General features: G+C 46.5%; 5 protein-coding genes across 5 annotated transcripts; 2 read left to right on the top strand and 3 right to left on the bottom strand.

Annotated features, from left to right (window-relative positions):
- Window positions 1-261: 261 nt before the first annotated feature.
- FSUBG_12538 (heterokaryon incompatibility protein) lies at window positions 262-2,735 on the bottom strand (the record flags this gene model as incomplete). Its single annotated transcript, XM_036677336.1, has 2 exons — window positions 262-2,045; window positions 2,120-2,735. 2 exons carry the CDS (start codon window positions 2,733-2,735, stop codon window positions 262-264), a joined length of 2,400 nt encoding a protein of 799 aa, XP_036532007.1.
- A 1,362-nt stretch (window positions 2,736-4,097) lies between these two features.
- Window positions 4,098-6,090, top strand: FSUBG_12537 (tripeptidyl-peptidase I precursor; the record flags this gene model as incomplete). The annotated part of the gene is made up of 5 exons (XM_036677335.1): window positions 4,098-4,310; window positions 4,364-4,766; window positions 4,815-5,552; window positions 5,599-5,915; window positions 5,962-6,090. 5 exons carry the CDS (start codon window positions 4,098-4,100, stop codon window positions 6,088-6,090), a joined length of 1,800 nt encoding a protein of 599 aa, XP_036532006.1.
- A 208-nt stretch (window positions 6,091-6,298) lies between these two features.
- Window positions 6,299-6,895, top strand: FSUBG_12536 (fad binding domain protein; the record flags this gene model as incomplete). Its single annotated transcript, XM_036677334.1, has 1 exon — window positions 6,299-6,895. The coding sequence occupies one exon, from the start codon at window positions 6,299-6,301 to the stop codon at window positions 6,893-6,895; it is 597 nt and encodes a 198-aa protein (XP_036532005.1).
- A 102-nt stretch (window positions 6,896-6,997) lies between these two features.
- Window positions 6,998-8,783, bottom strand: FSUBG_12535 (amino acid polyamine transporter I; the record flags this gene model as incomplete). The annotated part of the gene is made up of 5 exons (XM_036677333.1): window positions 6,998-7,456; window positions 7,501-7,830; window positions 7,880-7,899; window positions 7,949-8,594; window positions 8,643-8,783. 5 exons carry the CDS (start codon window positions 8,781-8,783, stop codon window positions 6,998-7,000), a joined length of 1,596 nt encoding a protein of 531 aa, XP_036532004.1.
- Window positions 8,784-9,292: 509 nt separating this feature from the next.
- Window positions 9,293-10,524, bottom strand: FSUBG_12534 (uncharacterized protein; the record flags this gene model as incomplete). Its single annotated transcript, XM_036677332.1, has 4 exons — window positions 9,293-9,737; window positions 9,784-10,145; window positions 10,190-10,288; window positions 10,336-10,524. 4 exons carry the CDS (start codon window positions 10,522-10,524, stop codon window positions 9,293-9,295), a joined length of 1,095 nt encoding a protein of 364 aa, XP_036532003.1.
- Window positions 10,525-15,097: the final 4,573 nt, after the last annotated feature.

The raw sequence follows: 15,097 nt of genomic DNA, 5'->3' as shown, positions 1-15,097 counted from the left end.
TATACTTTACTTATAATAAACTTAAAAATAACTTATTTTAATATAATTAAACTTAATTATTATAAGTATAATTAAATAATGACTTTATTATTATTTAAGTTAAGTAATCTTTTAATTATATAATATTATAATTTTAAAATAACTTTATAAAAGCCCTTTAAAATAAAATTCCTCTTTTTTTATTAAATCCTTTTTTTATATATTTATATCTAGCTACCTTACTAATAACCCTTTCCTAAATCTAGGAAACTTATTATTTATTTAGTTAAGTATAACAGTCCTCCATTCCAAGCTTATGGATGTTACCTTATCCCTTGTAAGATCCATTAAACCATCAATATAAGCAGGCCCTACAATAACATATCCCTGTCCATAGGTTTCTTGTTTTCGAAGAACCATTGGCACTGCAACGCCCTTGATAATGGAGATAGTGTCACCCTTAGCCATGGCGACAGGACCCGAGCCGATCGCACCGTCGCTAGATACGAACAACCCTCTCTTGCCAGCAAACCGATTACATATCTTGATAAAGTAGTCCAAGCAAGTCCTATCCCTAGCAATTTCTTGCATAGTAGTATGAGTAGTTGGTGCGATCCCGCACATTGTTTCCACCTCCTTCTCAAAGCAAACACCATGGCGTCTAATGATGGTGTAGAACGTGTTGAAAACATCCTTTTGTCTCGGATCGATCTTGGACACAGAGGTAGAACTTCCATTGAATGTGTTGAACACAGCACTCGGTATGGATTCATGAACCTCGTTGAGGATGACGTCTCTGGTGATCTTGATGATCCATCGGCTTAAGACTTGGATGTTGTTGTGAAGGCTCTCTTGCATCGGTGGCGCTGGATTACCCGAGTCATCAAGCTCAATCTTGTGAAAGGGCCGTGTGCAGAACTCTGCTGTTCGCAGAAATGCACCATTAACCGAAAGGGTGTTGCCAGAAGCAGATACCTGGAGCTGGTCATCAGACCACCGCTCCTTCTCAATAGAATCGTACAAGTATGAAGATGGTAGCCAGCTTCGTTTTGCAACTGTACTCCAGTCCGGGACCCAGCTAGGTGCACCAGGAGGACTTAATCCACAGTCAATGAGTAGGTTGACGAATGTTGGTTTCCGCTCTATCAGACTGACAAAAGCATCGCGGTAGATCTCTCCCGTCGGTCTGTTGTAGTCAGGAGTCGGTTGACGAATCCCCAGCCGTTGGAAGACACCCTCAACAGCGAATACGCGATCTTGAGGCTTGGTCGATTCGCGGTCTCGCATCGCTTGCAAAAGTCCAACAAGATGGTTTTGTTGTGTTAAATCCTCGGTTTGACCTATCCGACCGTATACAGTATTTTGTTTCATATCGTTATCAATATCAAGCGCTGTCGCAATCATGCTAAGATATATATGGAGAAACAGAATGAAAAAGCAAGTTGACCAGACGATCAAAGCCATAGACCAGTGCCAGAGCACATCGATCCATCCCCTTTTTTCCGGTAGGCCATGTCCACTGGGAGCCTCCGGCCAAGTAGCGACACTCAGAGGAGGAAATGCCATAAAGAGTAAGACAGAGAAGACTGATACCAGGGTTACCTGATTCGCCAAAGACCGGTAAATCTTCTCTGGCTCAAGTAGTTGCACATACTCGCGAACAGAACAACTGTCTCTTGAACCTCCGGTGTGGCATGACAACACGCGGATCTCATGGCCATTCCAGCGGCAGGGACGGGAGATACTCTGCCAAACCTCAAACAGATTCTGCCAGCTCTTGAATGCCTCGGAGGAGGCTATTAGTCTATGCTCTCGGCGGCGTTCATCCCGAGCGACTATTGAAATATCACCTTTGTTACAGAACTGGGAGGTGGAATCTTGGATAAAGGTGAGAGCCTGATATAATTGCAGCCAGGTGACGTGTTCTTGTCCACAAACCAGTATCGGATTTGGTGCCAAGGTGACCTCTTGAAATGTCCAGGATCGATACAGCCATGTTTGGTCTAGTAATTCAAGCAGTGAGACACGGTCGCAAGCATACAGGACACCGACATCTTGCTTTCTTTCTAGGCCAAGTTAGCTGATGAGATACTATGGATATTCCGCGCCTGTCCACCAAAGGAACTTGGTATTAGCTTACTGTCTCGGTCTCGGGCGCTCCGTTGGGAGAGTGATAAAATACCCCACCAAAGCTGATTCCGGTCTTCGTCTACTGTGATGGGGCCGGTACCATCCCACCATGGGACGCCAGCTGGAAAAAGACGATGCTGTGAAGCGGCCCGGATATATTTCATGGCCTTGTCGGTTGCCTGGCTGCCGTCGCCTAGCCAAATGTATACTGCCTCGGCCCAAGTATAAATCTCTCCCATCAGAGGAATCTGGTGCGCTAGCTCGTTGGCGTCGTCCTGGTTAATGCACACGGCGTCAACCCAGAGAGTCAGATCACCACACTTTTCCCGAAGTGAAAACAAGGCTTCATAGCAGGACTTTGTGATGTTAATGTCGCAACCGTTGCAAGAGATTGTTTTATCGGAGGCCTTGCCCCAAACGTATGAAAGAGCTGTGAATTTCGGGCTGTTTCGCAGGTCGACAGTTCGAAGGGTGCCAGTCAGACATTCATCTACAGCTAGAGGCCGTTTCGGAATGTCGAGTACACGGATGCATTGAGACCTGGATGGAATTGGGATTGAGTCGTAGAGTTGTGCCGTTGTGAACGGGCCTATCGTTGGTGTGCGATGCTGATCGGTATCGTCCATATTTGTGGATGATGAATGGAGAGTTGCCGGGGTTGAAATCTGGGGTTAGTGAGGGTTAATTAAGTAGTGGATAGGGAGAACTCGCCCCATTGAGTATTGCACTTTTAAACCCTGAGTCACCAAATATGAGTGGACCAAATTTTCGCCCCTGAGCCCTGAAGAAGCAAACCTGGCGAACCAGAGAGACAACACAGCCGCCGTGGCTGACCAGCTGGGCTTGGCGCATCTAAACAACAATCAGCCCAAACAACAAAAATCAGCCTAAATAACAAAAATCAGCCCAACTAACAGCTTTCCTAAGGGGAAGTAGAGACAGATACTCAGTATTACGACCCCAGCAGTTCCATTACGTATGCTCTATACTTTTTATTAATTAATACATTTCCGCTAAAGATAATTAGCACTTAGAAGTTATAATTATAACTAATTTATTATAATTAGTACTAATTCTATAGTAATATTACTAATTACTTAAATTACTTAAGGATTTATATATATATTTATTTTATATTTAATAAACTTTACTTACTAACTATTTATATAATATTTTTTCTATTTTAATAAGCTTTATTTAGACTATTACGTATTAAAAGATTTAACTTGAATTATTTCTTTATGTTTCTTTTTTTACTATTTTAAAACATAAATGTAGTATAAACTAGTTTTTTTATTTAAAACCTTTAAGTATTATAAAATAGCTTCAATTACTAAAAAATACTATTAAAAATAAACTAACTTATATATATATATATATTATATATATATTTAAAAAGAGTTAGTATAGTAATTATATACTAATAAGTATACTAGGGCTAGTATAGATATTAACTTTTCTTATTTAACTAGGAATTTAGTAAGTTAGTTAATTATAAAAACTTAGATTTGAGAAACATTTATTCTATAATATAGATAACCTACGTAAGAGAACTTTGATATTTTTCTAGCCTCTTTCTTCTGAGATAAATAAATCAATTATACATAAACGCCACAATTGATTGGGATTGTTCTGGTCTTTAAAAGATCTACGCATTGACCTCGGCTTAAGTGACGATCGTGTAGAAATACGAGGCGATAGAAGACAAAAGTCTACTGATCTTTCCATTTCCGGACGCTATAGGTTAACCAGTCTGTTATCACCAACGCTATGCTTTTTACGATCACGAGAACCATCTAAAATTAGTTCCGGCTCAAATACGAGGTTTTGAAACCAGGAACTGGGCCCGACCGTTCTCGCCGATCTCACTCAACTACAAAATGTTTCCCCTTTCGCTTCCGTGATTTCTAACCCGCCAAGACCTGTCTTTAACTTACAGATCTCTTTCCCGTCTTGGCGAAGAAGTGTTGCTACAAGATCATAAAGCAATGCACCGTTACGCGACACTCGTCGCGCTTCTGAGTGCGCAGATCGTCAGTGCGCTTCCTCAATCGCAATGGAAGGCCGTGTCTGGGGATGAAGTGGTTCGCGCTGCTGTCGCATTCCATCAGCCTAAGCTTGCGGAGGCTGAAGCATTGTTGATGGATATTTCGGATCCTAAGTCAGAGAAGTTTGGTCACTATCTTGAGCTCAGGGAAGTGGTACGTTTCCCCTCAATCTGCTTCAGTGGTTCCCCCACCTGACGATCTTCTAGCAAGACTTCTTCAAACCCAGCGACAGTTCACAGAAAAGGGTCATGCAATGGCTCGAAGATGCAGGTGTCGACTTATCTTCCGTGCATCTCAAGAAGGCAGCTGCTATCCTAGAGTTCTCTGCTCCGGTCAAGCAGCTTGGAAAGATGCTCGGAGCTGGCGTTCATGTTATGCACAACGATGCGACTGGTGAACTTCGCCTCGAATCTACCGAGCATGCAGTTCCGTCTGCAATTGAGGATGATGTTGAGTTTATTGCGCTGGCTCCATCTCAAAAGACTGGCAAAACGAAGCGCAGCCGCGCAGTCAAGCCCGTGCTAGATACCCTACCACCGCCATATAAGCTCCCAGTTGCGGATGATCTGCGCAACTGTAGCGAAAGCTGGACTCCAGCTTGCATCCGAAGTAAGTCAATAGCAAGACTTTGCCGCTCACTACTAACTGGCGATATAGAGCTCTACGGTGTTCCTCTTGGCACCAGGGCGGCAAAGAATAACTCCATGGGTCTATTTGGATTCGGCGACCCGTACCAGCCAGCTGATCTCAATCAATTCTGGGCAAAGCACGCACCTTTCATTCCCAAAGGAACCAAGCCTAAAGTCAACAGCATCAATGGTGCCGTGGCAGAAGGTACACCCATTGAAGGCGAAGAGTTACTCGACATTGAGATGTCATATCCAATCGTTTACCCCCAGACCGTTACCATGTTCCAGGTAGACTACAGCAACAAAGGAGGTCTTGCTAATGACTTCCTCGCGGCTGTTGACGCAAGCTACTGTAAGTACGACGGAGGCAATGATCCTGATCTTGATCCCACGTTCCCTGTCTTTGGTGGCGGCTTCCAGGGCCCTGCTATGTGCGGCAAGTACCAGATTACAAACGTTCTTTCAATCTCCTTCGCGATTGATGAGCAGACTCTGCCTCGGCATTATATCCAGCGACAATGTCACGAGTGGATGAAGTTGGCTCTCAGTGGTGTCAGTGTTCTCGTCGCTTCTGGAGATCGTGGTGTCCAAGGTGCTACGCAGTGTACTGTGAACCCTTACGATACAAAGAAAGAGGCTTTCAACGCTCTCTTCCCTGGATCCTGTCCATATGTCACAGCAGTTGGAGCGACACAGGTCAACTTCACTGGCAGCAGAACCAATGAAGTTGCTGTTTTCGATCCCAAGCATAACTTTTACTCTGGAGGTAAGTATCATCATCAACTGGCAGGGTTTTACTGACATATCCCCAGGCGGTTTCAGTAACATGAACGCACAGCCAGCCTACCAGCGCAATGCTGTCGCTAGCTATCTCGCGGCCAACAACCCTCACTACCCCAAGGGAACATACAACATTTCGGGACGCGCCTTTCCCGATGTCGCTCTCTTGGGGGCCAATGTTACTTTCCTGCAAGATGGCAAGACTACCATCAGTGGAGGTACCAGCGCTGCTGCGCCAATGTTTGCTGCTATGATCAACAGAATCAACGATGAGCGATTATTGGCGGGGAAGAAACCAATTGGCTTCTTGAACCAGATCCTTTATCAGCACCCTGAAGTATTTACTGATGTAAGTGTATTGATCACTAAAATTGAGCATTTACTAACGTTGATAGATCACACAAGGCTCTAATCCTGGTTGCGGCACAGCAGGGTTCAAGGCGGCCAAGGGATGGGATCCGGTTTCGGGAATGGGCTCTCCCAAGTTTCCCAAGCTTCGAGACTTGTTAGTTGGCCTCCCTTAAGCTAAGAGTTATAAATAGACTGCAGGAGATATAGACAATGTAATTTGACCTCGGTATTATTTGCTAAAAAATTCATCGCGGTCCCAGTTTGCTGCCTAAATGCGATGCAAGATGATACATGTCACGTGCTGTTGTCCTATGTTAAGCCGTGATCAAGCGTGAACTTTTCATCCTTCTCAACACGTCAAACCTCAACTCTACAAACAAAATGGACGCCGCTCTCCTTCCAATCAATGAGCAAACCGCTCGCTTTCGTCAAGCGATCGAATGCAACAAAACACTCATGACCGTTCTATCGCGTGCCGCTGAAATGAAACTCCCCAATTGGTACCTCGCAGCTGGTGCACTCACGCAAACCGTCTGGAACGTTGTCACCAACCGCGACCCAGAACTTGGCATTGACGACTACGACTTGATCTATTTTGACGACTCAGATCTATCTTGGGAGGCTGAGGATGCTGTTATCCAGGCTGGAAAGAAGATCTTTGCCGATATTCCTACTGAAGTTGAGATCCGAAATCAAGCACGCGTGCATCTCTGGTACGAGAAGAAGTTTGGCAAACCGTGCCCTCAGCATCGCTCTAGCGAGGCATCCATGACTACTTGGGGAACCAACACTGCACTTATCGGTGTTCGACTGAGAGAGGATGGGGAATGGGATATCTTTGCGCCATGGGGGTTCTCGGACATGTTCACACTCACAGTGCGCCCGAATCAATTGATCATGACGGAAGAGACATACCACAAGAAGGTTCAGCGCTGGATAAAGTTATGGCCCGAGTTGACAATCATGCCTTGGAAATAGTGTATGTTATAATCTCAGTCTAGACAAACTTTTGCTATAGAGCTATTAGACAATGATACGATTGGAGCAGACGTTATTAGGCTCCATGCGCACAAGGTTTATTTAAATCTCCTTCTTGGGTCCCACGTAGATCTTGTTAGCACGAAGGAAATAGTAAATAGTAGCCAAAACACCAATTCCGCCAGTCATCAGAGAAGCATAGTTCATGCTCTTAGCATCGACAGGGGTTTGGGGAGGCCACAGGCTGAAGAACCAGACAATGGTGATGAATATGCAAGCAAAAGTGTTGTTGATGATGCCAAACATTCCCTTGAGGTGCCAAGGACCCCATTCGAGAATTTGTCCGTCGCCATGAATGTTTCGGATCTGGTAGTTCTTATCACAGCGACGGTATAGAAGAAGGATGGCGGGCATGAAGTATGATGCGTAGAGGCCTGAGATGGCGACTGAGATGATGGCGTTGTAGACAATTGAAGAGCCGAGGTTAATGAGACCGATGATGCAGGAGATGAGACAGGTGACGGTGATGGACCAAACAGGCATGTTGGTGCGGCTCTCGACCTGTAGTTTGTTAGTTGGTTCTTACAGATGGCAATTGAGCGTACTCTTGAGAGGATAGGCGAGAAAGGCAGAGCATTGTCGCGAGCAAAAGCCCAAAGCATACGTGATGTTGATGCAATGACACCAACGGTAGCAGAAAGGGTCATGACGATAATCAGTGACACCATTCCGGCGGTTCCGGCCTTTGATCCAGTGGCTTGGTAGAAGATCTCCATGAAGGGGTAGCCAGTTGGTGTCTCAATGGCTGCGTCGATGTCGGTTGCGGAGTAAAGCATGGCGATGACCATACCGAAGCCGAGAAGGCCGTTGATGGTGATACTGCCCATGATAGAGCGAGGGACGATCAGGGAAGGGTTTCGTACTTCTTCACACATCTGTGACATGATCAGTAACATAAACATCGATTAAAGTAGTGGTCCCCACGTGAAAGGAGCAGTCGACACCTGATACACGTTAGTTGATTGAGCAATTGATGCTGTGATCAAGACTTACCAGTGAATGAGAAGACACAGCCCAATAGTCCAACAAACCATGAAAGACCTTGAGTAGGCCAATTGCCCGAGTTGCGCCATTCGGTAAACACTTCAGTGCCATTATCGTTGTCGCGAAAAACAAGAAGTGTAATGAGAATAGCAAAGAAGCCGATAAGATGCAGAATCAAGATCATCCCCTCCAGGATAGGAAGCAATGCACTGACAACAGTGTTGATGATGATAGCGACGAGGACACAAGCCCAGATCATCAGACTACCATGCCACGTTTTCGCATGATAAGACGGCGTCGTAAAGATAACAAGACCCTGAATCATCGTAGCAGTAAGGAAACCCGCAGCAGCAGATGTTCCCTGCCACCCAGCCAAGTTCATCCACCCGGTGATGTAGCTAAGATATTTCGCGTATCGCGGAGGCGCAAGCATGGCGACCCAGTGGTACTGGCCAGCAGCCATCGGGGCGATCGAGACGAGTTCGCAGAGACACGCGAAGGAGCTGAGGACGCCTATCCAGACGAAGATGTAGCCGTATATGAGACCCGCGCTGCCTCCGTTGCTGAGACCGGGAGCGAAGTTCATGAGGGTTCCCTCCCAGGTGACGAGGACGGCGCAGCTGAAGCCTAGAATTGTCCAGCCTCCAAAGTTTCTCTGCATTGTGTCAATTGCGCTTCACGAGGGTCGAGTGGTGTTGTATACCTTGAGGACTGATTTCTTTCCAAGCTTTGCCAATTGCGCATTGTCTATGTGATCCTGATCACTAGACACTGAGGCGTCTTCGACCGTCGATCGGGGATGTTTGGACACAGGCATGTCGTTGAGTTCGTACTGAGTAGCCATATTGATCGTCGTCAAAATGGGCCAGAATTGATAAAAAGAAAGCATGCAGTCTGCGCTGCAAATAAATGACCCTCTAGATGGGGGAGGAGTTGGGGGAAAGGTTAAAAAGAACCTCCGTCTGCAGCAAAAAAGTTAAATACAACCCTCCCCATGCCTGTCAGATATGACAAACAGTTCGGCGAACTTGCATATCCATCCCTGGACGGTATAACACTCGTGGTAACGGTACAGGTGGAACGCGAGTAGAACCACCTGTTGGCGCTACAGCCGAGTAGGGGAGGTATTCCCAACTTGCATGAGACATGCATATCGCGTAGGATGAAACTACGAACGAGAGAGAGTGGACTGAGGTCTGTGACCCTTGTTATCTTCAAGGACGTGCATTGCGCCACACCATTTAAACCATCCCACTTTATTTACAAGGGTTCGGCCCGCGCCCAACGGCAGCATTATCATTTGCTAAAGAGAAATATACCGGTACCTACCGCAATTAAGATCCGAGTGGTCACTCAGTGAGCAACCCCAGCAGCAGGATCAACAAGGGCCTCCTGGCTATTCTGCCGCGCCGCATCCCACGAACGTCCTCCCTTGCCATGATCCGTCACAATGTGCGCAAACTTTTTCACATCCCCCTGCCTGCTCGTCAGCTCGAAAGCCTGCGACCCCGACGTCAGCGTGTGGTTAGACCTAGACTTGTTCCCCGTCCCTCTAGTTGTCCCGCCGCTTTTGCTATTGTTGCTTTTGCTGAGGGCGCCGAAGATGTCGCCGGCGCCCATCTGGCCTGATTCGAGACTCTTGAGGAAGCGCCACCAGAAGGGGATGCAGGTGGTGGTGATACCGACGCACTGGGTTACTTGTACGATGACGGTGGGCTTCCACATTGTGAAGATTGGGGTCGATGATTCGAGGGCTTGTTTGAAGAAGTAGATGTGAGACACGGTGGGAGGGATCATTCTGAGATTTTGTTAGTCTGGGTGGATGCGTGGCGTAGATGACTTACAGAATGCGTGAGCCGAAAACACCAACCACCATTGCTTTTGTGCCTAGCGGCATCTGCAGGTGTACGAGAATTTCGATGGTGACACCTGTGATGAGAAGGTCGGTGATGATGTTGAGAGCATCGACGTATGCCCAGAATGCCACCAGATCGACGCATGAACCGTTGATGTAGTCCCAAGATGATGGTAATGAGCAAGCGAATGCGCGTACGAATATTGCAGAAACGGCCCAGCCTACAATGATGATTTGGATCGGCAGTATCCGCTTGTGAGACAGTGGTGACATATTTCCAACGGTCGTCGTGGCTGAGATCTTCGAAAACGCTAATGCCAGGTAAAATAGAATATCGGACACGAGTTGATCCTGCTACCGTCAGACCAGTCGCACTCATTCGCTGTCAAACTCACCTTCAAAATCAACGATGTTTGCCCAGAAGACACATCAAGCTTTCCCATCCCATTCGCGCCCTGTGAGTAAACCACCGCCGATTGCGCAATAACAAAGATCTAAAATATTAGTAAAGATCGTCAACCATCAAACCTTGACTCCTCACCATCGATACAAAGATCAAAATATCATCCGATTTGAACAGACTCGACCACCGCAATCTCCTCATCGTAGCAATCCGTGTCAGAACGCGAATAAATACCGAAAACATGGTAACAATCATGAGAATCATCGACAGCGCCCGGATAACAGGCGCCTTGTTAAACGGCGTCTCATGCTCACGAGGCAAAAGCATCTCGACGACTTGTGAAAAATTGATGAATTACAGATCAAACACATGAAAGCAGCGCCGAAGAATGGGGTGGATCAGGGTGATAAAGCTTCTCACTGATATCTAATTAACGCAATGATGCGATGGGACCATGGCATGCACTCCCTTGTTTTTTCCTCGACCCTGCGTTCAAGACATGTGTTTCGGGAGCCAACTTATCTCAACCGGGCATACCAGCACTCGATAAGAAACCACCGAGTCCTCTCTGTTCATGCCGCATTAAACTTACAGGTCAACTCCAGAACACGCAACAGTGTTGGTCGGGCAGCTCACAGGATCTCATCCTTTGATATAACCCCTGCGTCAAAGGCATCAGACCCGGAGATTTACTTTGTTCTAAGCCGTTGATTTCAGGGCAGATCCCTGCGCTATCTCATGATTTTTCGGACGCTGGGTGGGATCACAGAGCCAAGATGGGTAAATCCTTCGCTGGGTGGGGGGTCGGGATCAACAGCCGTCGTCGATCTGGGGTCCGGAAACCAATCAAGGGCTCCTCAAAGGTCTCGACCTCAACTGCCGATCCCTTGCCCCTTTCGTGACCGCGTAACAGGGAGGTCAGCCGCGTTTCGGCATCCTCCATTCATCGGACCATGTAAGCTATAGGGGCCATTACAACACCATTTCCCTTCTCTCGTCGTTTGTTTGTTTATGATACCGTGATGCATTGTATATATGCTTTTTTACGAGTGTCGGTTGTGTTTCACGTGTTTAACCGAGACGAGTTTCCCCAGAGAAATATATTGGGCTCGAATTGATATGCTACCTCCTGTAATAAGAGTTTACACTGCTTAAACTTTATTACTAACAGCCCTGTAGATTTCGTACCCTTGCCTTTTTTCCGCGGCCGACGCGGCTACCTGACAGGGAATAGTAGACCTGTCAGTACAGAGTCTATTCCACTGGAATGACATTCCGTCCAAGCTTAGGATTCCATTGCTAATCTATGGAGCCGTCTAGTTCACTTCTAGAAGCTGTATATAAACGGCCCGTCAAGCAAAATTAAGCCTTCAGCGCTGTGGATTCGGCACATGTTAAATCTGACTAAGAGAAACCAACGTCCTCGGCCAAGAGCATTGAATAAGTTAGCAAGTAAATCTCGACTCTCTCGCTTCAGAACCAATCGATCTCGTACACCCTAAGCGACACGAATCTCACGTCTCATGGGATGATCCGGAATACGGATTGCGATAAATGGAACGTCCCGGCAACCGCGGCGTAAGCTCTGCCCAACTGACCACTCAGATCGAATACCACCCGGCAGAAGCAAAACCAGGGGTTACATTTTGCAAGGATGAGTGAGCCGTGTTGATGGGAGGGAGACAAGAAGGTTTTCACTTATGCATGGAACTCACAGGGCATTCAAGCCATCGGATCTACGGACATTAACGGCGCCGAATTGTGGTCTGTTTTAGCAAGAGTTTAGGTTATTTGCTTTTTGGTCACGCAATGCTAAACTTAAAAGCTGTCTCATATCGTTGATTTTTTGTTTAGCAGTGATCGGCAGTTGAATGCTGTTCAGGGATTGGATAAATCAAGGCTCTAGAACTTGAGGGCATCGAGTCCCTTGCGTTCAACCAAAGAGTAAGTTCTGTAGGCGAAAGTTAGGCGAGGAACAGTGTAACGTGTAGTGGTATTTCATAGATATAGCCATTAGATCTCAGGTGTTCTATAATGAAATGTCACCATTTAACGCAATCGTCAAACCATCGTTTGGAATGTCAACGGTGTCTTGTTTATGCATGCGTGAGAATGATGCCAACTCTATCAATGTAACATGGACGATAAGGTTTCATTCGTTCGAGTGCCTATCTCTTCGGTATACTTGTTCCGGTTTCCATCCACGGGCATAAAGTACCATCAAGTCCAAATGCTGTAACCTCGCGAGGTTACCGAAGTTTCTCACTGTGATATCGATCATGGAGAACATGCCACATTGGGACTATTAATCGTCATCCTCGTATGAAGCTCGCTAGTGAATTCAAAGTCATACTTAATTTTATAGCCTGATGGTTTCTGTAGAGCTTGTCGCAAGAATGATTCTTGTGTAAATTCTTAGCCTAGGGTAGTTCGCAGAGAGTTGGTGGGACAAGTATTGTTAGAACGAGTTAGCGAGGTACATTCAAATGGCACTGAAAAGGAGAGCTGCAATGTCACTACTAGCAATTTCCAAACCCCTCACAATTTCCATCTATGTTCTCCCGCGATAGACATTTATCCAAGCATGCTCCTGGAAATATTTTCGTCGCTTGCAGGTAAGCATGGGTATTGTCATCAATCTGAATGCATGCCAATTTTATGTCCCAAAGCTACGGGTTTCTTGGCTGAAGCCAAGCTTTCGAGACATTGCAAATTCTCCGTCCTCTGACCCAATTTTTGCGTGTGGCTATTTATAGATAAGCTTGTGCGGATTTACCCGGCGCCGTTCTCGGCAGTTCGCAAAACCCGTCGCAACGATGGCCGAGGAGGGACAAGTTATTGATCTGGCAGGCATAGACCAACCTGGGGATTAGTCTGAAATAGAAGCAAAAGATGATCGTTCTATTATTACTTGCGCTTTCTAAAGCACGTACATGTCCATAAGCGCCTTGAATGATGCCGTTCCTCCGGCAGATGAGAAAAGCCCCGTCATAATATAGAGAGCACTAGCTGTTGCTTAGAGGGCCCAGCGCTCTGACAAAAAATCCAACCACATAGCGAAATCCACCACCAAATAGCCCACCACCGAAGAGGGGCTACATATCTGAAGCAAAAGTCGGATTTATACCGTGCATACGCCCAGGCGCGCAGTATCTGGCAGGTACTTGGAGTTTGAAGTCCACTTCGGTGCCAGATCGGAGGGCGAGCCCAAAGTCACAGAGAGTTATGGTATCCTGAACAACGAAACTGTCCTTTGGAGACATTGGTGCAACCAATTGCCCCTTCTTCCACATCTCTTGATCCGTGGGAATTCCATTTTCTGAGCGCGACCAAGAATTTGATACTTCACGGATATATCAGCACCAGGCTCAAACGAGGAAAGACCAAACATCACATTGGCACTGTTGAGGTCTGTCAAGAACGGTCGGTTTGCGTGGAGATGATCGTCGAGGAGATAGGACCAACCTCGATGTACCATTCCACCATCGTGCAGTACTTTGAATGCTTGGGGCAGCTGTTTGGCAGCACACCTACGTATGATCGTAGAAGTCTTCCGGGCGTAATCTCTTAGATTGGGGCCCGTGACGGGAAAACGAGAACTCAATGAGGATTGCTGGCGGCGAAGGGCATTAAGAACGTGTCCTCGTAAATTAATAGACGCGAAGTGTCTGTCACACAACTGATGATTTAATTCTGCCTAAGAAATTCTCACTGACCCCCAAAGTCGGCTGTCATGATTTTGAGGTCGACATCTTTTTCTTTGTTCATGTCATGGGCCATCCAGACAGTTGAGAATCCACCATGACCTAGCTTGTGCTCGACATCTGTCTGCGATTACCTCACCGATACAGATGGGGAAGTAAAGCCCTTCTTAATATCGGTCGACGCGTTCGCCTGCGTCTTCGACGTCACACTCACCATTTGAGTCTACGAAGTTGCCCCAGATGGAAGATGAGTCTATGGAATCGATCGCCTCGGAACCTGGCGTAGTTATGGTTGCGACTGTCGATGGTGGATTTGGAAAGGCGGGCTGATTCCTAGGACCGCTGGTGGTGATTGAGAGCGAAACCCAGAAAAACAATTTTCACTTACTTTCGTCCAGCCTTAGGCCATCCCAACTGCATTTCATGTAAGGACTAGCTGAAATATGTTGATTGCCACCAGTTTTACTAGTGCCTCGCGTTACTTGAGCTGTGAGTATTATGGGCTTAAATGCCATTTCTGGACTTATATAAGGCGTTTGAATGTCGGTGGGGGGCGTTCACTACATTAGGTCTATACTGCCAAGCCTCGCATATGTAAAAGAAAGCTCGAGAGAAGGGTAAATCCTTTCTCATACTCTATGGCAGAAGCATAAAGTTCATATACCTTGAGAATAATACATTTAAACGCCCGAGATAAATTCCTCGCCAAGACCAGGCATAACCTCCCAACCCGCTCTTCCAGCTCTGTCCATGTAACCTCCTCCCCAAAGCAAAGCCCTCTCGGTTCCAACACTTCCCCTTTCATGCAGTCGTTGAAGTGAGAGACTAAAGTTCAAATGAAAACAAGATGTGTTCTTCACCGTGGCTGGCTGAAGTGAGGGGTTTGCTCATCTTCTGGGCTAGTGGAAGTGCATTTTGAGCCTGGATCATGGCTGTGGCAGCACCTCGATGATCAATACGGAAATAGATGCACCAAAGAGGCGTACCCTGATAGCGATCTGCATTTCGATGCTTCGGGTAGCCCCTCAGTTTCTTCCGCCCATGCAAATGACTTGCAAAGGGAATGGGAAAATGAATGGAATGTGGCATATTTCCTTTCACAATGCAAACTATGGTTGATATCTAAAATGAAATAGCCAAACCCATTTTCTTGTTCAAGTTCTTCGTTCTTGGATACAATATGTGCTGCTTATGTG

Source organism: Fusarium subglutinans, assembly GCF_013396075.1.
Source record: "Fusarium subglutinans strain NRRL 66333 chromosome Unknown NRRL66333_c0000273, whole genome shotgun sequence".
NCBI classification, from domain to species: Eukaryota; Fungi; Ascomycota; class Sordariomycetes; order Hypocreales; family Nectriaceae; genus Fusarium; species Fusarium subglutinans.
The sequence above is the reverse complement of the archived record's forward strand: the minus strand, read 5'-3'. Positions and strand labels throughout refer to the sequence as shown.